The sequence below is a fragment of the Strix uralensis genome, chromosome 3 (assembly GCF_047716275.1).
Source record: "Strix uralensis isolate ZFMK-TIS-50842 chromosome 3, bStrUra1, whole genome shotgun sequence".
Taxonomy (NCBI): Eukaryota; Metazoa; Chordata; class Aves; order Strigiformes; family Strigidae; genus Strix; species Strix uralensis.
Genome location: NC_133974.1, coordinates 16,151,188 through 16,177,250, shown reverse-complemented (window position 1 = coordinate 16,177,250; position 26,063 = coordinate 16,151,188). Strand labels below are relative to the sequence as shown.

At 39.1% G+C, this 26,063-nt stretch overlaps 1 protein-coding gene across 3 annotated transcripts in view; it reads right to left on the bottom strand.

Annotated features, from left to right (window-relative positions):
* Positions 1-25,766, bottom strand: part of ROCK2 (Rho associated coiled-coil containing protein kinase 2) — a 101,148-nt gene extending 75,382 nt beyond the window's left edge. For all 3 annotated transcript variants that reach the window (XR_012628006.1, XM_074861553.1, XM_074861552.1), the window contains exon 1: positions 24,984-25,766. Coding sequence is in view for 2 of the 3 variants with exons in the window: in XM_074861553.1 (XP_074717654.1) it covers positions 24,984-25,133 (150 nt within the window). In the remaining variant the exon portion in view is untranslated. The remainder of the gene's footprint in view (positions 1-24,983) is intronic.
* Between the last annotated feature and the right edge of the window lie 297 nt (positions 25,767-26,063).

Below are 26,063 nucleotides of genomic sequence, written 5' to 3'. Positions count from 1 at the left end.
TTATTTACAATTTCTGTTCATAAATGTCTTGTAAAAGGACCATGTAATTTTTTTGCAGGTACTCCCACACACATATATAAAATACAGCACACCAATAAAGCATCAGAAATTGACAATCAGATTTTATGACCTCTTATCTGAGTCCTTCCCAGTTTCAATTAGGGAAAAATACATGTGCCCCCAGTAAGATAGATTTCTTTCAGGTCATTCACTAGTACATGTACACTATTCAGTATATAATTCATTATTTGTAAGTGGTTTCCAGGATCCCCCACATTACATCCATGGGAATAACGTGGGGACAAATTATCTGGAAATGGAAGTTTTTTGTTTTGTAAAGTTAGGTTAATAGTCAGACTTGATGATCTTAAGGGTCTTTTCCAACCTAAATAATTCTATGATAAGGCTTACAAAGCAAGAGTGTGGATGACAGCACCTCAGACATGAGGACACAAATGAGATGCCTTTCAGGTAGACAGCACAGGTTGTGTAGGGTACAAATCAAATAAAAAAACTCCAACTTTAGAAGTCCTATCTTCTGCCAAGAAGACAGCCTTGATTTCAGAATCACAAGTGCCCTGAGTTCCCAGAGAGAGGTACTTTACAACAAGTCAATGAAGCCTTCCCCAGTGAAAACACCCAAAGCAGTGACTCAGCCCCCATGCAGATTGTCTAACTGTATTTTATGCCAATGACTGTTTCAGAGCAATGCCAGCAGTGAAGATTACGCCCGGAGTCCAGCACAGCCTTATCGCTGCACTGCAAATGAAAAAGTGGATTATCAACAGCTGTTACTTGAACTTCCCGTTGTAACTTGAAATGCAGGCAGACTTCTAGATCGTGACTTCTGTCTGGAGTAGATGCACAACCACACAAGATACACCACACACAACCACACACTTTCTCCTCCCTCTCACTAATTTTCACTGAACCAATGTCACAGCTCATACCTCATCCATGCTGCAAACTCAACACTCGGGTAAGCAACTGATTTCCTTTGCTGGGAAATAGGATCAGTTTAACAAAAATGCTGCATTTCCACCCCTTTATTAGCCAAAACCAGCAGAAGAATGTACACTGTGAATGGAAGGCAAATGGCCTCAAGACCAAAAGTAAGCTTGTGAGGTGCCATAAATTAAAACAAGAAAATGTTTACCAGTATCATCCATTTGCGAGAAAACACCTACCTATGCAACGAAAGCAACTATAGCAGCTTAATAGTATCATTTTCTGTTACATCACCTGTTTATTCCCACTTTGTCAGGAGTTTCTACAGTTCAGGAGTTACTCAACGCTTAGAAACCTTGTACTTTCTTGAAGTGTCCCTTGTTGTAGTTGTATAAATACATTTGTTAAATGTGCCAAGTGCTGTATATAGGAAGATCACTTTAAATAAACCAAGAAAGTATAGCATCTCTTTATGAAGTATCTTTCAAAGTAATAAAACTTGTAACTTATTTTAAACTTGGGAAAAATCTTCATGGACCACCCCCATTAACAACTATGCATAAAAGTTGACCCTCTTACTATATAAATCATCTGCTGCTTGAAATTTTACAGATTGTTATTTTGTTTTAAAAAATTCAAACAACTTGAAACATATATGCAAATATACTATATCCAAATACACACTTAAAAGGAATCTATCTATCGCTTTACCCTTATCGAGCACTCTCAGCAGAACCAGCAGCCATGCCCGTGCCCGCCAGCCGAGGCGGTGCGCAGAAGTGCATCCCACGGCAGCAGGAGCGGGAAAGCAGCACCCCAGTCCCCAGTCACACACACACGGTGCCCTGCTGAGCACGGAGCAGGAACCGATGCGGTGGGCAGGGGACAGCCACTCCGGTCCCGTCACTCCACACTTACGGTGCGGTCAGGAGTGCGGGCTTTACGCCCCTTTACACATTCAGGAGTAAGAACCAGAATTCCCCACGCTGTGCCAAGGAAGCCTTCAGAGCTGTTTCCCCATCAGTATTTGCCAGCTCTTCCCCTCCACCTCATGGAAACATCTGCCAGTCTGAAAACTACAAAGGGGAAGAAAAATAAATATCCCCAAGCCCACAGACAAGTATTTTCAAAACTAGGAGACTGTCCTTCAGCTACACACGAAGGCCAACACTGCCCTCAGAACAGAAGCCTTATCCTTATTTCTGATACAGAATTATATTTTAGTTGAACAAACATAATCTTTCTTTACCAAAATGCAGTTTACCAGAAATTAGGGTTGTTTACTAGGACGTGCTGTTTTGCATATCAATTTTACATTTACAGTTATGCAGTTCAATTAGTAAGAATGCTAATGAAGATATTAACGCACTCCCTTTGTCATGAAGAAATATTTTAAATATGAAAACTCTTACTACTACAATTTCAGATTTTTTTGGGTTTAAAAAAAGTACTAGATAAAAAAATCTGCTATGGGAAAATTAGCAGTAAGTTGAAATCATACCAGGAAGACATTTTCCCAAGTCTCCCAAGTTCTGAAGCTACCTATAAATTTGAAATCCAATCTTACTTTATAATATACATGGAAACCTGCAACCATGCTTTGCTATATATTAATTTTAACCTCTCAGTTGCTGCAATAAAGATTTTATGTGCAAAGTTAACAGTATGACATTTTCATCTTTTAAAATGTTTAGGAAATTATAATTATACTTTGCTTCATTTTAAAAATATGTTCCACTCACTACAGGAAGTAGTTGAACAAAGGCAGAATAGGGCACCTGCCCACCCCTGTGAACAGCTGTTCAAATACGATCCTCTAGTAAATACATGATTAGATGGGAAATTTATTTAATTTCCTGATCTGCCTCAAATTTAAGATACTACATAACACATAGCCATCTGCATGAGCTACTGTGTGAATGTTTGTGTGAAAAGCAGGAATTTTTAAACAATATTGCAGTGCCTTGTAATTTATACAAACCATGCGTATGTCAAACTTAAAACTCAAAGCGTGATACCATACATTTGTTAAACTCTGACACTGGCAAGAGAAAAAAGTGAAACTACACTCAGTGTAGCTGTGACAACATAAATCACAATGCTCTACACAAACTCACTTTCTGACTACATAATTATGGCACACTGTAATTAACTGTATTCTTCCAAATAGCCCCAATCTTAGTAAACCAACTCCCTCCTTTTAAATTTTCTCACAAAGTCAAAAAAGAGGAAGTATTCAGAGACCTTCAACAACCCCTCCTGAAGCCCTATGACATAGCCACCTACCAGCTGCACAACCTTCCGCTAGCACCTCATGTCCCACTAAAAGATCTAGGTCCTTCCTTGGACAGAAAAGGACTGAATGCACATTTTAAAGATAGAAGCATGAAGATCAATGGAAATTTATGCTGTGATTTTTTTGGGCAACTCAGAGGAACATGAAGTACTGTCCCCATAAATGCAGAGGTAAGCTATTCTGTGCAGCAGGCATGAAAATGAGCTAAGTGCTTTTTCAACTTCCACTTTCAAACCAAGTTGCAGAAGTTCTTTATGCTACAGAAATAGTAAGTTTCTTACTACTTCATGCTACAATAAGGCACTTCAGTCAAGATTCACTTTATTTCTACTGAAGTCAGCGGAACTGTCTTACTTTAAGAATTTTTAAAAAGTGGTGCTTTGTCAGTAATACAATGTCAGAAGTAGTTATTTAATAAAGTCGTGCTCCTGTGTTCCTCTTTTCTCCTGCTTTGCTTGGGGTTTCTCTCCTTGCTATAGCTCCATCTCAGCTTGACTCCCAGACAAGATTTCACTCTCTCAAAACTGATCTTACATTATTTCCATAATTTGTCATTAACTGATCTTAATATGAAATGTTTGACCACAGTTATACATCTTCTTCAGAGTCTTACTCAGCCAGCATGTTTACAGCTTTTTTAACTCATCTTATCTACACAGTCCAGGTTGCCATGTCATTTTTTCCTACAACTATTTGTTTTTGTTACATGTGAAGAGATCTGCTGTATTAACAATGCATGCTGCTCTTCTCAATCAGATCACACAGTAGAAGACCTTTTCAAACCATCAGATTGAAAAGACCACAAACTTTTAAAGATAGAGACTTTTTTAGGAAAGTCAAGCTTTAAAACAATAATTTTCAGAATTCTTTTTACATTACAACAGTTCAGCTGTTCTTTTTTCCCCCTAGATGCACATACAGACCTGTGGAGGACACCAGGAATTTTTCCTTAAACTTAGTGCCTTCTTTAGATCGCTCTCTGAAGGTTTTTCGCTTTTTAGTCTACTCAGTGGCAAAAAACAATAGTCAAGCCTACTTCACAGCTGAACAACAGCACTCTACCAACTTCACAAAAGCAAAGAAATTCTAAATAACTATTAATAACCATTTATAAAGAGGTTCTGGAGGTCTGTTACATGGAATGATACTATCTCAGCTTTTCTGTGAAAGTATTACATTTACCACACAATTTTAGTTAAGTTGTAGCTTTATTATAAGCATTTAACTTCCATGTGCTTCAATGAGAATTTTTGTGTGAGCAAGACTACACAATGAAATTCAACAGAAGCACACAACGTAGCTGAAAAATGCTATCAGTAAATTAGCAAATGTGTGATAGAAACGTTATTTAAGAGCACCTCAAAAACTTGACTGGGGAACAGAAGAGGATTTAGCCTGGCACCATCTCCTAAGGAGACGCACATCACTATATAAACTGCTGGGGCTTTAGAACACCAGCATCAACAGAGCGCCTGGGTGGCCATATGAAGTTACAGCTTTACATTTGTAGTATTTATTTTCCATAATTTCTTTGGAATGCAGTTCATAGTTTAACACAGAAGTCTTTCCAATCTTTAAGTTTTAGCTGTGTGGTATTGTTCCACCTCTTTAACATGATACACCTTTCGGCCAATTAAGCCTTTCATTAAAACGTTACGTAAATGAGAACATTAATACAAGCTCTCCCCTCTTATACATTCCCTCCCTAACATGACATTAATAATAACACACCTAAGAGTTTTATAAATAAAATCTATGCACTTTATCCCTCCTACACCGCCTACCTCCAAGTCTCAATATCTCAAAATATCTGGCTTATATGAAACAAATCGTAACAGATATTGCACACACTGAATGTATGAAAGTTATTTTAAAATGCAAGTTTTAAAAAATAAAGTTAATAAATTTGAAATCTATGTATAGACATTATAGTCTATTAAAATAATTTAAATAGGATTGTGTTAAAGGTAAAAGGAGAAAGAGCCTAGACGTTGTCATGACTCTTGGAATACATGATGAAGTAGTTATTTGCCACATCTTTTAACAAAGCCTGAAGGACTTCCACAAATAACAAATGTGAAAATGTTCAAACTGTAAAGTATGTTGGTAATTGCTTTGTTTTAATTCACTGAAGAAAAATGATCAAAAGTAGTTTTCTGGGAGGAGTTCTGAGATGGAATTTAGTGAACAGCTTGTACTTCTCATTAACTGACCAATTCTGATAATTTTCAAATAAAGTTGTTATCATTATATGGCATTCTAATATACATGCTGTATCAAAGACAAGTGTAAGAGAACTTTTTGAAGGTTATTTCTTTCCATTTGTCCCAAACTGTAGAAAACAGCCATTACATTGTCGACACTATCAAGAAGCATTTGAATAAAAACTGCAGAGAAATCAGAAGCTCATGCCTATGCTATAGTTCAGTGAAATGTGATATCCACAGCAGTTAAAATGGATGTCTCAAGAATTTACTCCACCTGAGTCTTCCCAAAACAAACTTCGAAAGCAGGTTAACAATATTATTTGCTTCCAAAGATGTGTATGTTGCAGGCATCTAACAATGAGTAAATCAATTATAGCAACCCACAGTAATTTTCAGGGCTGCTGATTAACCAGTCAAGCAGCATATGTTTGCATACAGCAATGATCTATTCAAGGTCTGAGGATGAAGTTCCAGGACAGTCTAAACCTGTCTCCCTGTCCCCGAAACAAAAATCCCCACCCCTCCTTTGACTCAGCAGCAATGCCTTTCTCATCCTGAGCAAGCCAGTTTAGTGAGCTAAACTGGACAGGTCTTTTGCAGCTTTCATTTTTGGCCATTTAGCCCCTGAAACCTGCTCACTGCAGGGTCAGGTAAGTAAAATGATCAGTGGAAAGACAGCAGAAAGAATACAGCAACCAAGACAGATCAGTTAGATGCATGGGTAATTACTCCTGAGAAAATGTAATTTCATTCAAACTTGAAAAACTGCGAGGGGGGAAAAGAAAATCCACCACTACAAAAAACAGTAAAGAACTTGTTTCTTTTATTCTACCAATACAATTGCAATTGAAAGGAAGATGTATTAAGCCTTTAGAACTGATTGTTTCTGGTCATACTAATCAGTCTATTTTAAGAACAGAAAATATTTTTGTAACTCTGCAAGAAAAATATGCTAAGCATACTATCAATAGCTATTAGTTTATCTATCGAAAATGGTTTGCATTTTGCTGGTTGTGGTTCACATCCAAGTGGACAGATAGATGTCTCAAGAACAAAACACTCCCTACATATTTTAAAGACTCATCCAGTAAGTTCATCCTTTACTTCCTTACAAACAAAAAAAAGGACAAAATGTAAAAATAGTGAATATTTATATAATTAAATATAAAACTGTTCAAGCATGAATACAGTACCTTCTTTTGCTTAGGAAATAGAGCAGGAAATTTAGAGAGAGTGAAAAAGAGGTAATTTGTAAGAAAGTCATATTTACATATTGCACAAGGGTCACATTCAGCTGTAAATTAACACACGCAGCTATATCAATATGTATATATTTTGGGAAAAGATTAATCACAAACTATTGTCATTTAAATAATTCTATTTTAAATTGATCCATCCTCTACAGAGAAGTGGTAACATCACCTCTCCAAATAGTTTTAGTCTTTCATTCTGTTTAAGACAATAGTCGTGACCCCTCTCATAAAAGTGTTGTTTGGATTTATATTAAGTAGTTTGAAAGAGTGTTTATCCTGAGTATCTGCACTGTCAACTTGAAAATCTCTTCCCTCCCTACCCTTCAAAAAAACCCACCCTGCAAAAATCCAAACAACACTTTTCCTTCTCAACTTCCTACCCCATTCTGCACATAAGTCTTAGTTATTCACTTATCTTAAATCTTGGCTGGAGTACTGCCATACAATTTTATGGACATGAAGACTTCTGGAACCCAGTCCTGCTGTACAAAACATTGCAGTATTCTTCCACAGCCAGACTAGTCATCTCAATACATTTGCCTTTGGCTCCTGTGGTTGATTTAGACTTTCAAGACTGATCTTAGCACTCCTCGAGAAACCCTGTGTTCATGAACTGCACCTTACAGTATGAAGGCATCGGAGAAATCTCCCACCTGAAGATCCTGGTCTATAATTATATTCCTCTTGAGCAAAGAGGCTTTCTACAACAGAGTTTTATCATCTCTGTCTAGGAGTCTGAGCTTTTGAGAGCCTGGTCCAAAACTAGGGAATGAAATTCCACACAAATTAAGGATCACAGAAAAGCTCACCAACTTCTCCAGTGCAAGCTGCATTTCCTAGTCAGATGGTGCTTATTTGCTACAAGACGTCTCCAAATATAATAGTTGAGGAAGCCAGCATAACAGCTTACAGAAAAGAGAGTCTCATTCCCCAAACTCTAAAGACAAGGAGAGATTGCAGGAGCTCTGAGGGCAGCCAGCCCCACAAGTCTGAGACAGACTATAGTTTTCTTTACTTATGTCAACCTCATTTTTAAAATGCATTTCATAACACTGAAGTGTGTTCTTCAACTACATTTGAAGTTTGTTGCAGAAAGTTTCTCTTACGTACAATAAAGAGAAGTTACCACAAATACTTATAAGAGGTTAGCAAATACTATCTTTAGCTCAAAATTTTAAAACATATTTATTCTTTAAAGATGGCCTGTGTGCATATGGAGAGAAAAGGGAGAAAAAGAGATAATAGCTGGTTATTATGTGACAGTTTGGCTTGAAATTGCTTTTCCAAGACTAGCCTAATTAAGGTAGTGCAGCTCACACTAAGATGAGCAAAGCGTATATACAACTGAAGTGATTTTCACTAAATGACTGGCAAAATGAGATGAACAGGACAGGACATCTGTCAGTATCACCTGACTAAACCTACTGAAAAGCTCAGAGGAAAGAAAAGACAGGTAAGGTATGTATTCCCTCACTAAAAACACTGAAAAATACTTTTTATTATTGTTTCCAGTGTTACATATTCATATTTGTCGAAGTAGATGAATAACTCAGAAAATAAACAATTACTTAAATAATCATGGGGGATATGAAGGGTAACACATTTTTTGTAACTACTCAAGTCATGCACATGAAACATATCTCTGGCTAAATTTCACTTTCAGTAATATAAAGAAATATTAACTTCCAAATACACATACATATATGCATAACAAGACACACTGTAGCTCCTACCAGTGATCTCAAAGAAAAGCTGACAGTAGCATGGAAAACATTCAATGTCTTGAAGAAAAATAATAAAAAATGTAATATCAACCTATTTGTATTCAAAGATGTGATAGTAACTTTTAATTCTGTGATTTTCATCACAGTGGCACAGTCACAAACATTCCAGTTACACTCCAATTCAAGTTTCACCCGGATATTCTAGTAACAGAACAAAACATCTGGAGTCTGAAAAAAAATAAAATAAAATCATCACTGGGCCCAGGACATCTGCCCTTTCCTCTTCCTCCAATTATTTCTCTGTAAGGCATACAAAACTCACTTCAAAATCACAATGAAATACCTGAGAAAGAAGGGGTCGAATTCTACAGAACTAAGTTGAACATATTACTAAATTTCACATAAGGTAAACTGTTTGGCTTCAAAGCAGTAATGACTAAGCTCACAGAACTACATGCTAACAAAACACATGTTCAAACATCAGTCTAAGATGTGAATCCACTTAAACAAAGCATATTTTTATTAAGAAACAGACTTCATTTGTTAGTCTCAACTGAAATGGCTCCATGTTGCTTTAAGATGAGAACATTAAAATGAAGTGGATACAAGTACCTTACATATCAAAGAGATGACCAAAAAACCTGACACGGTCACTAGAAACAATCACCAAATCCAAGGCCATCTAGACTAAAACAAGCTCACGTCTAACAGGGCTCATTTATTTGATTTACTAAAATGTTTTAAGCTAAACATGCCTGTAATTGCTTGTAAAACTGCACCCTAATAATATTTCTGAATAACACTACCCCCACCACAAAGTGTCTTTCAAAAGACTTTCAGGAATCCATCTCTCTAGGATCCATTTCACTTTCATGATTTGTTAAATAATAAAAAAAAAAAAATCCTAGTCTAGCTATCTAATCTGTTTATCTTGGGAAAGGAATTTATAATAAAAGAGAGATATGAGACAACATCCCCACTGTGACAGAGAATCTGCACAGTATAACAATACAGATTTGGGATTTGCTGTATTTGATTTTTTGCATTAGTGTTGCCAAAAAAAGAACTTCTATGAAAATAACTGACTACTACCATCCCCTGGGATACATACTTCTCCGAAAGAAAATTTCCTTTATCATGTCTGACCAGGAGATCGGGTATCTACAAAAAGTGATCCTCTCATGGTTCCTGCACTCTAATGGTGAAAAAATATTTTTTGTACCATGCTCAATCTGTTTTGTTACCAAAACAGGGCTCTGAATTGCTTAATATCAGACTACAAATACGAAACAAACTGAACATAAAACTGTTGTGACACTGCAAGATTTATGGAAGGAATAGACACATGTTTGACATAGTTTCGTAAGATTTTCAGACAAAGAATCAAGAATACCAATTCCAGTTGTAACTCCAGTAAACTATCGGCCTGTTCCTTCACATGAACCTCATGAGGTTCAACAAGGACAAGTACAATTTCCTACACCTGGGTCGGGGCTATCCCCAACAGCAATACAGACTGAAGGATGGCAGGATTGAGCGCAGCCCTGCCAAGAAGAACTTGAGGGTACTGGTGGATGAAAAGCTGGACATGACCCAGCAATGTGCTCTTGCAGCCCAGAAAGCCAACCACATCCTGGGCTGCATCAAGAGAAGTGTGACCAGCAGGTCAATGGAGGCGATTCTCCCCCTCTGCTCTGCTCTTGTGAGACCCCACCTGCAGTACTGTGTCCAGCTCTGGGGCCCCTGGCATAAAAAGGACATGGACCTGCTTGAGCGGGTCCAGAGGAGGCCATGAAGATGATGACTGGGGAGCTGAAGCGTCTCCCTTATGCAGACAGGCTGAGAGAGCTGGGGTTGTTTGGCCTGGAGAAGGCTCCAGGGAGACCTAATTGAAGCCTTTTAATACTTAAAGGGGGTTTATAAGAAAGATTGAGAGAGACTTTTTACCAGCACCTGTAGTGACAGGACAAGGGGTAACATTTTGAAACTGAGCGTAGATTTAGACTGGACATAAGGAAAAATTTTTTACAGTGAGGGTGGTGAGACACTGCAACAGGTTGCTCAGACAGGTTGTGGCTGCCCCCTCCCTGGCAGTGTTCAAGGCCAGGTTGGACAGGGCTTTGAGCAACGTGATCTAGTGGACAATGTCCCTGCCCATGGCAGGGGGTTGGACTACATGATTGTAAAGTTCCCTTCCAAGCCAAACCCTTCTGCAATTCTGAAAGACTTCTGATATCAGTACTGAAAAAGTCTACATCAATGATCAGTATCAAATGGTATCCATCATTAGAAATATTTTTTCTTTTACCAACTGTAAAAGTAAACGTTTATTTTCTGTGGAACCTTCAGTATAGTTTATCTGTGATAAAAATACCCACCTCTCCATTAACAACCTAGAAGTAACCCCTTTTATTCTTTAAACTTAAACCAAACTTGATTCAATATAACACTACTGATGTAGTTGATGTTGTTGCCCTGATGTGAGCATATGAAATCAGAAAACACTGCATAAGTATAAAGTCAAATTAGTACTTGTATAATTTAATCCAGTCAGGTACCAAAGCAGGCTGCACTGATATCACTCTGCTTTGTGCCAGTGTAACATAACGTACATATTAGATATGGAGCAACAGTAACATACACTAATAACAACTTCCAAATAAAGCCCTGGCAGCTAAGACCTCAAATCAGTCATTTTGGCATTTCATATGTTGATGGATTCCACTATTTTCAGAAGAAAATATGAGCCAGTATTCATCTTTAAAACGAGCTTGTTTACACATACACAAGCCTGTTTTTTAACTAAAAACAGATTAAAGCAACAGACAGACTACAGTACAAAAAAACAGGTTTAAGTTACCTGAATTCAAACATAAACAAGTACTAATAGGAACTGGCCTGTTTCAAGTTTCTTTAAAAAAATAAACCTTTCCAGTTTCTACAACTTTCTCTGTACATAGGCTAGTAACATGGTGTGCTATTACCCCGTTACTTTCTTACATAGGTCTGAATGTAACAGCAGAATTTATTTCACTCTTTTATTCCAATTCTCTTTTCTTCTAAGTTTATATTAGCAGATTCTAGCTGAATTGCTCTGCAGTTTTTAAAATAGCTACAGTATTTGCACAGCAGTGCATGGAACTTAGTTCTCATCACTTCCTTCAAGGTTTCATTACCAACGTTGTGGTAGGGCACACAGATAATGGGCTGCATTTGAAAAAAGTAGGCTGCGTATTTTAATTAATAAACACTGCATATTTTAATTAATAAACACACCATCCATTTGCAACCTAGTTCTTTGAGGAAAGGAGATACACTGTGGATTTTTTTAGTATGTTTTGGATGGGTTTAGGATTGTGGGTTGTGTTTTTTTTAAAATGTCACAGCGGTAATTACCATTGTGTTCTGCAAATCTGCCAGGATTAACTGGGAAAATGATTCAGGTTAGTTTTAATCCAGATTAGTTACTCAATTCACAATACACCAGCACAAACATTTGCGTCACCATCAAGGTAGTGCCCCATGGAAGCAGGTGGAGCTACTTCTTTAACTGATAGTGAAACTATTTGTGGAACTCTGTTAGCCATTTGTTTTTAAATGGATCCATACAGCTAAGGGAGAATGACACAGGTTTAAAAGTTTCTGAGATCACTCAGGTTCAGTTTCCCGTACTGAAAAACTTCTGTCTTCTTCAGATTTCTGAACATGTATTGCTCTAAAATTAAAAACTGCTGGGTATCTCCCTTCAACAGTGTACAGTTTTACTGGTTCATTTACAAACTCTTGGAAGATAAATATGTTTTTGTTAAATATACAGATACTTGTTTGTAACTATCTTTAATGACTGAAGCCCTTAAATAAATACAAAACTATGCACACCTTTTTTTCTAAAAAAAAAAAAAAAAAAAAAATCAAAATCTGTACTATTAAAGAATAATCCAGAAAACCTTATTTCAGTTATCAAGACCACCATGTCTATTCCTCTTCTAAACACGCTACTCCTGAGGCAGAAAAGCCAAATTGTCTCCATTAATATTTGCACATACATACCACTGAGAATGCATGTCTGTCCTCTGCTGTGCCCACCTTTTTAGAAATAAAAGGTTCACCTTTGTTGTATCTTCCTTCAGAGCGTTATAGGCTACCTGCAAATAGCTAGGCTAGTCTTAATTACTGCTGTATTTACCTTCACACTGCAGACCAGAGTTGTCTGACCCAAGAGCATACTCTCCTATTTAGTGAACTTGCATCTGCAAAATCTCATCTCTTTCTGTTTCTAGAAGTCATTCAGAAACAGATACTGCATCCTACAGCATTTTAAGGTTTCCCTAATCCCCTAACTACTCATGGCTCTTAAACAGATGACGACAGAGCTTATCTGAAAAGACAGAAAGACATTCTAAAGGTCTTTGTGTATGGCTGATAGAGATCTTCACAAAGGAACCCACATCCTCAGGAACTTTGGTCTCAATCTGACAATTAAGTACCTTGTATCTTTAGAATTACAGGACTATTTCACAGTCTTTTCAAGATAAAGCTATTACAAGGAAAGACTCCTAGGCACTGTAAAACTTAAACCAGGTATAAAAATTTTCTTCCAATAGATTTTATTCCAGTACCTTTGCAAGGTAGTGGTATTACCTTCATGCATTTGGGCAGTGAAACGTTGCCTTAATCATCATGTCACTTAAAAGAAGACATGCATGTCTGCCTTTAAGACAGTTAAACTGCAATTCTATCAGAATTTGTTTACATACTGATATTAAAAATATCAGCTGAGATTATGGTAGCTAAAAGGAATTTTAACATGGAAGAGTATTTTTCAGTTTATTTAGCTTGTGTTTATTCCAACATGATCAGTTCCCCCTTTCTGTGCAAATTTGTCTTTGGAATACAAAGAATAAAAAAACATGACTGTGAAACAAAAATATGGCAAGAAATGCAGGGCTAAGTGAATATCCCAAGTTACTTGGGAAAACAAAGCAAAATAGATAATAGACTTCAAGTTCATTATGGTTCTATAAGTGGAAAATAGTATCCCCATAGATAACAACTTAATGTTTTCTAAAATTTCCTTAAGCTTCAGCAACAAGCAATTCTGACACGCAAATACTATCTCACCTTTCCATTAGACCTGAGCAGATCAATTCCCACAAAAATCATCTGAATCAGTTCCTTCCCCAAGGAATCACAGTTTTTACATTTGAAGGAAAAACTCCTGTACGTTAAGATCACCAGGGTCATAAGAGGTGTATGCACTTGGCTAAATGTTGTGGGGGAGAAGAAAAGTTATATATGTCTCCTGTAAGATATTGCGTCAGGCATCCTATATGTATATATACACATATACAGCGCACAGATCCCTGAACTAACTACAAACAGGCCAGCCACACCCGTGTGGCACTACCCTACAGCAAGCAGAGGCTATTACCAGCTGTCTACTAAAGCAGCATTTAAATCTGGGGGGAAAAAAAAAAAAAGTCCTTACATCAACAAAAGGCAGTTTTTCCGTTTCACATCATTTAAGAGCATGACCCTAATGTTACAGGCTCTTCCATACGAAGTTGTGTCTCTAACTGACTCAGGTTTCTTGTCATTCCTTACTACCCTTCATGGAAAATCTGCTATACATACCTCACTGTCCAAGGGAGTTCAATAATACAACAAAAGTTAATTATGGAATAGAGCTACATCCATGTACTCACAGACCAGCATTTTCAGAAAGTGAACATGGGATTAAGACCAGATAATTGGAGTTGCATTATTTCAGAGTAAAAGATCTCCTGCTTCTACTTTGCTACCTCTTGCTCTGCTGCAAGAACGGCAATCAGAATTTCACCACAATATTTCTTAGCCTTTTCTGTCACACTGTGTCTAATCTAGCAATTAAGTCAAAACCAGCAGAATAATCAGTAATTTATGCTTAAAATGAACCTTGACAATGCTCAGGATGAATGATGGTTTCCAAGACCACATCTGTAGCAGCAAGTGAAACAACAGCAGCACCTGAGTCCCTGTGCAAGACCTCCATTCCCCACACCATAACCACGGCATGCTAGGAACTTAACACTGGGGAGAGGACAATGCCATGATGGCTAGAGCACGGCAGGACCCTGACACTGGTTTACTGTTATAGATACAGACTTATAGAATACAGTGATATTTTACTTTCATGACTATTTTGCATGGAATCAAACACAAAAAAATGTTATCAATCTCTCATGATCTGTGTGTACTTTCAGCATCAGTGATCCTACAATATTACAGCGTCAAGCATGTTTATGTCTTTCCCCTCCTCACTCCCCTTACATTTTAGGAGACAACCCAATAGTGGTAAGGTTTCATACGTTAGAAAATAAATCAAGACATGATGGCAGTAAAAACAATACCAATTCCACAATTCAGAAAATTACCTGGGGTATAAAACCAAAAACAATTCCCATGTGTCAAGAAAGGAGTTCAATCACATGGTAGCCTCCTCTGATATTTATGATCTAGAAATTAAGCTTGAAATAAAAATGTAACAAAAAAGTTTTACCTTGGAGTAAGAAGTGTATAAGACTTTTCTTCAATCCTGCTTTCTACATACTACAAGAAGTCAAAACAGCTTACACATAATGCCTCACATGCAGCATCCATTTGATGTAACATGTTGATAAACAGAAATAATGTCATTGTACATTGCTTGGCTTTGATTTAATAAAAAAGTACTTGGATTGCAAGTATACTGAAATTTCAGCAATTTACATCCAAGTTGGAAAGATACACTGTGAATCTTCCCTCATAAATTTAGGCAGTGGGATTTCAAAACGTGAATGCCACATGACCAAACACATTTTCAACAATACAGTCTAACCAAAACGTACCATACTGCATAGAAAACTTAAAATAAACTCTACAGTTAGGCTCAGCATTGTCTCTGGCTTTTTAATTCAGTGAAGTAAGTCCTACATAGAGTCATATAAAATAAATCTAGGAGTTTCTTCAATAATGAACAATGTCAGACTTTACAGAATTGGTTTTAAAGTTACATTTTCCATTTTTAATATGCCAAATTTTGGCAATGGTGTTTTCACAGGTAGAGAGGGGACAGTTGGGACTTCTGAGGAAGAAGTTTTTCACTTGAGAAACACTGCAGGGCACACATGGGAAAAAAACACTGGTATTTCTTCTAAAAAAAATGAAGAGCACTGGAAGTTTATTTTGACACTTAAATTGCCTTTCTTCAGAGGCAGCCAACCATTAAAATAGATGAAGTGATTCACACCTCATGGCGCTACTGTTTCAGGCTTCTACACGTAGGAACCATTCTTCATAACACTGTCCATATTTAGAGGTTTTCTTCATAATCTTAACAGTTAGAAATTATTTTCAAAACAGAGAACTAGCTGGATGTCTACAATTAAAAGGACTTGCCAGCATAGTATTTTTCAGGAGATGCAGCTTGTATTAGTATATTTATTATTTTGTATATATTTATCTTCTAATTTAAGCTTAAAATATTCCCAAAACAATAAACACTAGGCACACCTTATTTGCTGCTACATTCAGGTTTTGCCACCAGAATTCTGATAACCAGAGTTCTGCTGCTCCCCAGCCTCACTGACATAAGTGCCATCATTTCCAGAGTCAATACAAACCCTTCAGTTCTGGGGAGATGAACAGTGCAGAAAGCCATAGGGATAGGGATTAAGGAAAATAAATAAAAAAGAAGCACATTTCATATAACTGAAGCAATTTATTCATAGTAATACTGAACAGTGAACTTGACAGCAATTAAAAAACCAGGGCCTTACAACCTTCCAATTTAGTAATAGGAATTTTTATCTTGAAAACGCACTTATTTTTAGCTTTCCCTATCAGATCTATAGGTTAGTTCAGGTATATATAATACCAGCATGGATGCAACTCTTCTTTAACAAAATTACTAACTACTTCATACTCACGGAGAAAAAATTAAACACAGAATAATGTTTAAATTACTAGCAGTAGCTGCAATACAATAGTAAACTGTCACCTCCTTGTCATGTGAGTAAACCAAGTAGTTGTTTTCAGTCACTTTTCATATGAAAGAATAAAATTTTTAAAAAAAGGGGGGGGGGGGCAGAAGAGTACTTTACAATCCAGGCTTATACACCCTAAAGAGGTCACTAAATTGAATAGGCCAAGAAATAAAAACTATAGCTTAATGCCCAAGTGGGCTGAATTTTACTGTTGGAGGAAGAGGTCCTGAAACGTTCACTAACGGAAACAGATTGTGCGTGCATACAGCTGGCATTAGAAAGGTTTTCATTATTCACTAAACCAACAGCTTTCAACACGGTATTATTTCCCGCTCTTCTCCATTTTCTTGCGCTATTAGAGGGAATAATTCTATTCCTAAGGTGAAAGACTTCATGCTTATTCTATCAAAAAGTTTAAAAATTCCACAAAAAAAAGCATTCAGAAGTCAAGCATGGTTATAAAATTGTGTAAGATGGGGTGGAAACAATATTTAGTAACCCCATAACATCTTATATCTACTTACTGCACATACTAGAAGTCTACTACAACATACACTTTCCTGTATACCAGATGGTGCTAAAAGTAATTTACAAATAAAAACCTGTCCCCTATACATGCAACAAATGACAAGGCTTGTCTCCCTAATCTTGTACTCAACATAATCAGCACTAAACTGAAAATGGAGACCAGCACAAACCAGTTTCAGAAACCACAGGGAAAACCAGTTTAAAACTAGTTTCCGTATGAAATAGAACATTTTCATAGCACAGGCAAGCCAAATGACAGTATACCCCTTGACCAAAACCTGTGCTAGTATAGCTTTTAGACTACAGTGGATTTATCAATGCAGCACTCTTCATTTTGAAAAATCTCTTTGAAGGTATGTACGTGTTTTTAGACATTCTTTCAATCATATTTCTGACCTTCCTATCAGATCCTTATGTCACAGTATAAGGTTTTATTTATGTTACATGATGCAATCTATCTGCAGACCTGAACACCAAGGACAAAAATGAAATGAAAAATACAGAGGGTCAATCAAGTTCTACAGTAGCAACAAACACAAGTAGACTAGGTTTTTCAAATTCACAGTTCATTCAATAAAAAGTAATTTCCAAGGAACATCCAAAGGTATTTCTCTATATCTATGCCATACTAGAGTAAATCTAAGGTGCTGAGAGAGCAATGTTTGATATTTAATCAACAACTAAGCTACAGACTTTGGACAACTACCTATAACAGCAGAGACAGACATGGACAAAGAACAACGATGCATTACAGCCTTTAAATAGTAATCAAGATTTTAGTTAAACTTTAAACACCATTCTGAAGAAGTGTGGAACTTCAGCATTTTTTCCTTCCAGTTTTTATTTATTTGGTAATAGTAACAGTCAACATTATTTGTTTTCAGATTTAAAAAAAATAATAAAAAGAGTATTTGGTAAAGATTAGCTTTTCTTCTTTCTTCGTGGTTCAAATATTCTTTCATGTCTGTATGCGACCTCCTCTTCATATCCTCCTGAAGAAAAGTATAAAACAAATTCTTGTGTTTGGATGAGTCACCCAAACTTTATCCTGCTTTATGCAGGATCCTGTTATTCTGTACTTTAAATACAGACTAATAAAATCAGTACCCATGATTTAGAACAGTCAAGAGGCAATAAAGCAACCACTCAGTTATCTGAATCCTCAGAATTAAACATGTTGACATAAAGTTTTCTTGTGATCATCATTTTTATATCACATAAGTTCATTCTAAATATTAAATTCTTCTCCAGTACTGGTTAAAAAAAAAAAAAGCTTTGTCATCTGTATTTCATATAGTTGGAAACGAAGAAAGATTTGTCTGATGACATGCAGTGCTAGTACTAAACAAGGATTCAGACCCTTCTGCATGCCATCCTTTTTATTTCCCTCTGCCTGTACCATCTGAACGACACCGTCCTACTACTAAAAATGAATGATGATATGACTATGGCATTAAAGTAGCAATGCCGCACACTAACATCAAAACTCAGCAGTCTTTATCTGGGCACACAGAAAACTCAAAATATGTGCTTGGTGACTGCAAAAAATTTGACTTAGGTAAATCGTTCTACATAAAATAAAGTTACTGGAAGACAAACATAATGAAAAACCACTTGCATGTGGCACCCAGATTGTTTTTCTTCTCACGTCTATCACCTTCCAGATCCTACAACAACTGAAGCAGAGACTGAACCAGAGGGATATTTCACAAACTGATGAAGAAGTTTGGATCCATCCCTTCATGTAAAACAAAACAACTAAATAAACTCCATGTTATTTCATATGAGAAAAAAAAGCCCCCTCCCTAGACAGCTGTAACCATAGCAGATGAACACAGAAAAATAAAAGCTAAGTCCACACCACATAAACAGCTGTTACTGATTGAGACTATCCAACCTAGTGAAAATTGGACAAAATTCACAGAATCACAATCTTCCAAATACAGAGCCTCTGCACATTAGGTGGTGACCAAATCACTGTTTTAAGCATATGGTCTTAAAGCTTTTATTAACAGGTAATTAATATAATGTTCCAAAATAAGAAAGCAAGTGACACTTCACCTGCACTGAAGAAGGTTGCATGTCACTGGCTGCGAAGATGCACTGCTGCTGGCAATACCGGGAGTGTTTTGACATTTCACTACGGTAGCAGCAAAAGCTTCAAGCACAGTAGGTATAGCTTCAGAACTGAGCACTACATTCAACTTTCTGTTTACATAGTGAAAGACTCATTAAATTAAGTTTATTACTAGCAAAAGCTGCCAATATAAACATAGTATTCTTGTTCTTAACCAATGGGATGTACCAAGAAAAAAGTATTTTAAATAAATTTGTTACCAGAAACTTTTGGTGCTTTTCACTTTAACAGTTTAAAACAACCTTGGACACAATATAGCATCCTCCCCCCAAAAAACACCCTTATGGGTTATAAAACCATATATATTTAAAAAAAAAAAATTATATCTTCCATTATGTAAAACTCTACCACCAAGTTTCAGTGACTTTCATCCTTAAAATCCAAAGTCAGCTCCTCTGTGGCAGTGATATAATTCCAATCATATTTTGTAGATCAAACACTGGCAAGAAATCATCAACTGATAGCTGCAGAGATTGGTTACTGTGGTAGCATTTTTTTTTCTTTTTAAATTAGGCAGCTTTTGTTATGGATTGCTTCACTAGACAAATAGCCAAATGCTTTGGCATTACTCTGCCATTAGTTGAAAACTGAAAATGTACTTTTAATCAGCATTTGCACACACTCCCCAACTGACACTGAGGCTACTAATATTTGGAAGAGTTCCTGTATTTTCACTCCATCATGTACAAAGCAGGAGAGAGCTGTGCTCATTTGATAGCATGGCTGTCTTTTTTTCTTTTTTTCCCCTGAATCTGTTAACAGAGACTGAACAACTAAAGGATACCAATGACCCGCTCTGCAATCTGATCAATACAGGTGAAATACTGGGAGTGAACATTCCTCTTGTGAATACACACACAAAATCCGCACACATCTCACGTGGCAGTAAAAGTATTAAAGCTGAATACAGTGGCTTTTCTCCTTTCTTAAACTAAAAGTGAAAGGCTTTAATCCTAGCATGAAATAAAACAGAATATAAGAACACGTAAAACTGTCAGAAAATAGAACTGTCCTTTTCCAGTTAACTATATTGCTATATATAAATCCATCACATTGGAACAATGAACAAAAGACAATTCTGTTTCTTTAAAGCTTATCTTTTTCAACTCTGAAGTAGATGTTCTGAAATTACAGATCAAAAATAGAAAATTCATCAAGTCAGAAGCTAAGAGAGAAATAACAGCACAAGAACTATAATAAACAAGAAAAAAATACTTTCTTCAAGAACAGAGAATCATTTGGCCTTTCGACTACTTACTGGGCAATGAATTTCAGATCAGATCCCACTAATTGCTGCGTTTTCAGCTCTTCCCTGTGCTTGCTGGCTCAAATTAACACAACAGATTGTTCTTACTGATTCAGAATTATGTGGCAACAAATTTAGGAAAATGAGATCACTTTCATATTAAATATGCAACCTTCATATTAAATATGAAGCGCTTTGAAAGCTCATAAAACCAAAATCCTGCAAAGGGATACATGAGTGTCAGCCATGATGACCTGGAGGCCCTGTATTAACAGAACTCTGGCTAGTGATCTGCTAAATTAACACTCTTTGTATAAAGTTGGTATCTATCCAGTTGATGAGATTGCTGTGGACAGATGGGTGCATCAGCTCAGAGTCACAGCTGTATCTGCAACCCACTTTTTGTTAGGAGTAAAATTCTAGGGTCTCAATGGCAAGGATCAGCTCTAGATGAACATCTATACATGTTCAAACTAGTATAAATACAGTTTACCTGTCAGCTGTATTTTAACAAAGAAAGAAATAGCAAATTACTGCAGTTCTGGTTTAGTTTTTGGTTTTGTTTCTTTTTTTAAAGTTTTAAGGCATATATATTCTGAAACAGTTAAGCACCCTCCATTTCTTAGTCCACCATGAATGCATTCCCAGCATAGCCCAGCACTGCACTCACAATTCCACTGCTGCACTGCCTAATAAAAGTTTTAAGAACTCCTTCTTTCAAGGGCTGACACAACCATAGCAAAGCAGGCAGAAGATACTCAACACTTTACATCTCTAGTGTAATGTCAAGGTTTAAACTTAACACTAAAATCCTAAGGCTTGCACTGAACGAGACCAAGGGCTGACACCAGTTTATTTCTCTAGGCAACTGCACTCGACTGCAGCTCCAGCAAAACAGACCAGGCAGACAACTGCAGGGAGGAGGATGATAAATTTTATCAGAGCTGTTCATCACCACCATAAAACTCTGAAGTCGAGTTCAGCATGTGCTGAAGTGATACAATTACACATGGCAAGGAAGTGGAGGTCTGGATTAGTTTTACACAGCCTACATTGACCTGTCCGCTCTAGTTTTAGAACACATTAAATCTTCAGCTAACACTTACCAGTGCACCCTTAAATAACACGTATTTAATACTACATGAAATAACTCAGTTAATACTTTAGATAGAGCATATATGCAAAAGCATAAATACAAAATGAATTTGAGAACTGTTAAGCTCTTCTTAAATGTAGCAGTCAACCAGGAACTATTCAGTAGGAATGTATTTATAGAAGTGTTTCTTATAGATCACCCAAGGTCAAATACCATTAAATGCTATCATCAATGTGTACATGCAGTACACATAAAAATGTCACTTTGTTAAATTAGCAGATGACACAAAGTGGTAGAAGAGCAAATAATAAGAATACAGTAGTTTTACAAAGTGATCTGCACAATCTAACAGTAATACACAAACCAGGTTTTCATAACCACTAGTGCAATGTTACATGACCAAAAAGAGTAAGAGACCATATCACGGCTACGACAATAAAAAAGTTATTTATCTTAGCATAGGTAACCTAACACGGGCTTTCAACATGATACAATGAGAAAGAACACTCAGTGGATGTCTAAAGGAGGTTGCAAAAACCACTTCCCTTTGTAGATGTCTTTGCTGAAACCTACCATGGAACAATGTCTACAGTTCTAGCATTGCCATTTTCATCTCTTTATCAGACCACCACCAGAAGAAATCCAGCAGGTGCAGGCTATGCATTTGAACCATGCTAATGAGTAGAAAGTCCACTGTAATTACCTTTTTTTAAATTTAGCAGAAAAAGGATGGTGATAACCATGCTACACATTTCAATTTACATTTTTTAAAAATTTTGGCTTCATAACTAACTACCCGGCCAAACTAAATGGCGAGTTCTACATCACTTAACACCTGTGAATTGAGACAGCATGTCTTCTTCAAAGATGTATTTTAATCAAGCACAAACGATTATGCTCAAACAGGCATAAATAGACAAGTGTTAAGGCATACAGTATAGCAAAAATCACAGTAGAAAATCTAACAGTCTCTCCTGAGCCCCAAAAGGGGATGGGAGGAAAATAATCAGTCAATGTATTTGGCTTCATAGATTCTCCTACTGAAGAAATCGATGGATGTGGTCAGCCATCCTGTGGTCAGGAAGGTACATAAAGAAAGTCTCTTCTAATTCAAAGCCACTGAATAAATTATCTCTTGATAGGCAGTGGAATTGGTATCTAGAGAAAGACAGCTTATTACCTCAGCTTTTCACATCTTTCAAATTTGCAGCATGTGTTGTAGATTAACAGTTACTTTTTTGCTTTTTACAGCTTCCCAAAAATAAAGTATGCACACAAAATGCAGAATAGCAGCTGTTTATGACTTTTTACAGTGTAAGGAAATGAATTCCATTTTGAATTCCATTCCACGTTTTTAGTTTTGGTTATGTTATTTTTGGAGGATGAAATAGAGGCATTCCAGCTAGTCTTTTTAAGACATTTTCCCCAACTCTTAGTTTCTGTTGCTGTATTTCTACTTTTAACTGAAAACACATTTCCACTTATGATAATTTACACTGAAAGTGAGCTGTTTAGTAAACAAGAAAATTTTGCACTTTGAATACGATGTTTTCATACTCAAGACTGCCTAGTAGAATGCCAATTCAAAATTAATGTCAAATAGCATAAAAAAATATACCAAAGCCCGAAAGAAAAAGCTTTTAAGGGAAATCTATTGCAAATTTCCTAAATAAAAATAATAAATAACATGAAGTAGTTAATTATTTCATACACAGACATGTAGAACGCACAAGCTAGGATATTTGACTGATTAGCATTATATTTTACTTGCTGTTAATTTTTTTAACAGTACTTACAGAGAGAGTGCAGAAAGCAAAGTGATGACCCTTACCATAAAAAAATATGTATTTACAATCCAGTTAACACTCTCCCATTGGTTTGCTGATTTGTCCAATGTATTACATGAAGTGGTCTATATTATCAGCATACAAAACAAAACAAAAAATCGAGTGCTAAGCAGCCCAGTCTCAATTTCGCAATCAGAATTTCTCTTCAGAAACATAAACGGTTTTTAGTGTACCTAATCTATGTCCAAGGCAGGGGAGGCAAGAGAATAAAAGAAACACACTGTTGAGTATAAAAGCAGAGTGTGAAAAAGTCTGCTGGGGTTAAGTATTAACCTGATGCATTTTTCAGAACGACTGTACTATTTTTAACTGCTCTTTTTTGGCCACAGGTCAAAGTTTTCCTAGCAAAATACCAAAGTGAAAATGCCGGGAGTGAAGCCCAGAGGCAGCAATCTTTGCTGTGGCCTAGGCAAAAACTTATCTGAATACAGTTAGATGTGTAGCACTGTTTCCCACTCCCCTTCATTGACTATGGCTGTCATTATCCCTCTGAACATCTATGAGAGGAGTAATACAGTGCTAAAGCCTCGAGAACATTTTTCAGATGTTATAGGAAATTCCTATATTCTCCACACAGCAGAGGCATACATACTGTTCAGTCAGTTCCTGTATTTTTGGCCAAACAGAACTGAGTCATTTGAAAGCAGAAAAAAAAAAAAAAAAAAAAAGAAGACTCAGTGTAAGTGCCTTGAGCAACTCTTGGAAAGACTGGGATTTTTTTTTCCCCCCTTTTCTGTTCCTTATAACTGGGACACATTGGAAATCTCGGGACAGACTGGAAATGTAAGGTTTGAAGACTCTTAAATTCAGTTAAAAAAAAAGTAAAATAATAATAATAAAGACTCCCTCTCACTGCCTTTCCAGGGTTTGGATGTTTTAAATGGGGAAATATAACTCCCATCCCACTCCTTCCTGAGGGCATGGATTTCTTACTAAAGGAAATTATATTTCATACGCTCACACAGAAAAATTCTATTTGAAATAGGAGACAGACGAATCAATTTGCCCCAATGGAAAATAAACGTGACCCCACAGGACCCCCCAGTTACATTTCTCCCTTAGGCGTGTCCTTTTCCTGAATTATTTCCACATCGCACAGAAAACCTCAACTTTACCAGAGGACGGTTTTACAGGGAGGTCCAAAGGACGGGCACTGGGGCCTGGCAGCGCACACAAAAGCAGGTACTTGGGGAACGGACACGCTATGATTACGAGGCGCGAAAGTAAACGGTATAAACGATGCTGAGAGAAAAAAAAAAAAAAAAAAGAGGCGCTTTCCTCCCCAGGGGGTCAGATCTTTCCAGAGACACTTCTGTTTCCCCAAAATAAGCTGTACTTAACCGGAGAGGGCTCGCTCTCGGCTCACGGCGCAATCCTCCCAGTACCCCCCACCCCCCCCCCCCCAAAAACAGCCCCCGGGGGGCGAAGGCCCGCTCCCCGCCCCCTCCGCGCCCGACGGGGCCTCCCCTCAGGTGCCCGGGTGCCCCCCGCCGGCGGCCCGGCCAGGGGCGTGGAGAGGCGCGCCCCCCACCCCGGGAAGGAGCCTTCGTCCTCCCCCCAGGGAAGCTCCTCCGGGACGCGGGAGCCCTTTCCTTCCTGCCTGCCTTCCTTCCCCCTCCCGCCCGCCCGAGGCGAGGGCAGCGCTCCCTTTGTTACCCCGCCAAGCGCTTCCCCCCGCGGCGCGGCCGCCCCCCTCACCAGCAGGCTCTCCACGTTGACCGGCGAGCGCGGGTCGCGGATCATGGACTCCAGCTTCCTCTGGCGGCCCTCGAGCATCCCCGCCGCCGGCTCCAGCGCCTCCGCCGTGAGGGGAGCCGCCGACATCTTCACCGCCGGCTGCTGGCTCATCCTCCGGCCCGCCTAGCGGCGGCGGCACACCGTCCCCCGCCGCCGGGAGGAGGGGACTGAGCGGGGTCGCCCGGCGGGCCGGCCCGGGGCCTAGCGCGGTGGAGAAGCCGGGGGAAGGGCGGGGGCCGCGGCGGGCCGGGCCTGGGCGGCGAGGCGGGAGCAGAGGGCAGCGCGGGGCCGTTGGCCGCCTCGCGGCCGCCCGGGCATGAAGGGCGCGGGGAAGCGGCCGCTGCTCCGCCCGGGCGCTGGGAGAGGGAGGGGAGAGGTAGGTGGGAGGGAAGGCGGGAGGGAGGGAGCGCTTCCCGCCGTGCCCCCGCCTCTCCCCCTGCTCGGGGCGTCCCTCAGCGGGCGCCGGCTCACTACCCGCTCCCCGCCGCCGGCCGGGCCATCGCACCGGCCGAGCGCCCGCTCAGAGGGAGGAGGGAGGCGGGGAGGGAAAGGGGGAGCGGCCGCCGCGGAGCGGGGCTCGGACTCCGGCTCCTTCTCCTCCGCCTCGGCTGCTGCTCGGCCGGGAGCTGCGATCCCTGCCGGCCTCACCTCGCCGCTCACTCCATGCTGCGGCCGCCGCCCGGCCGCTGTGCGCTGCTAATGCTGCCGCTGCGCCCGCCCCCCGCCCGGCCCGGCCCGGCCCGGCCCGGCCCGGCCTCCTCCTCCCCCGGCCCCGCGCCGCGGAGGCGGCCTCCCTTACCCACAAGGCTCCGCTGCGAGCGGCGGCGCATAGCTCAGCGCTCACTCACCGCCTAACTATAACCCTGAGCTCAGCGGCCCGCGGCCGGGAGGGGAGGCCCGGGGCCGGGGAGCCCGTGGCCGGGGAGTCCGGGCCGCCCCTCCGTGCCCAGCCCGCCGCCCGGCCGCAGCACCAAGGTGACCTCCCGTTTTTGCCGCCCCCGAGGCAGCCGCCGCGGGCAAGGCCCGGTGGAGGGGTCGGGC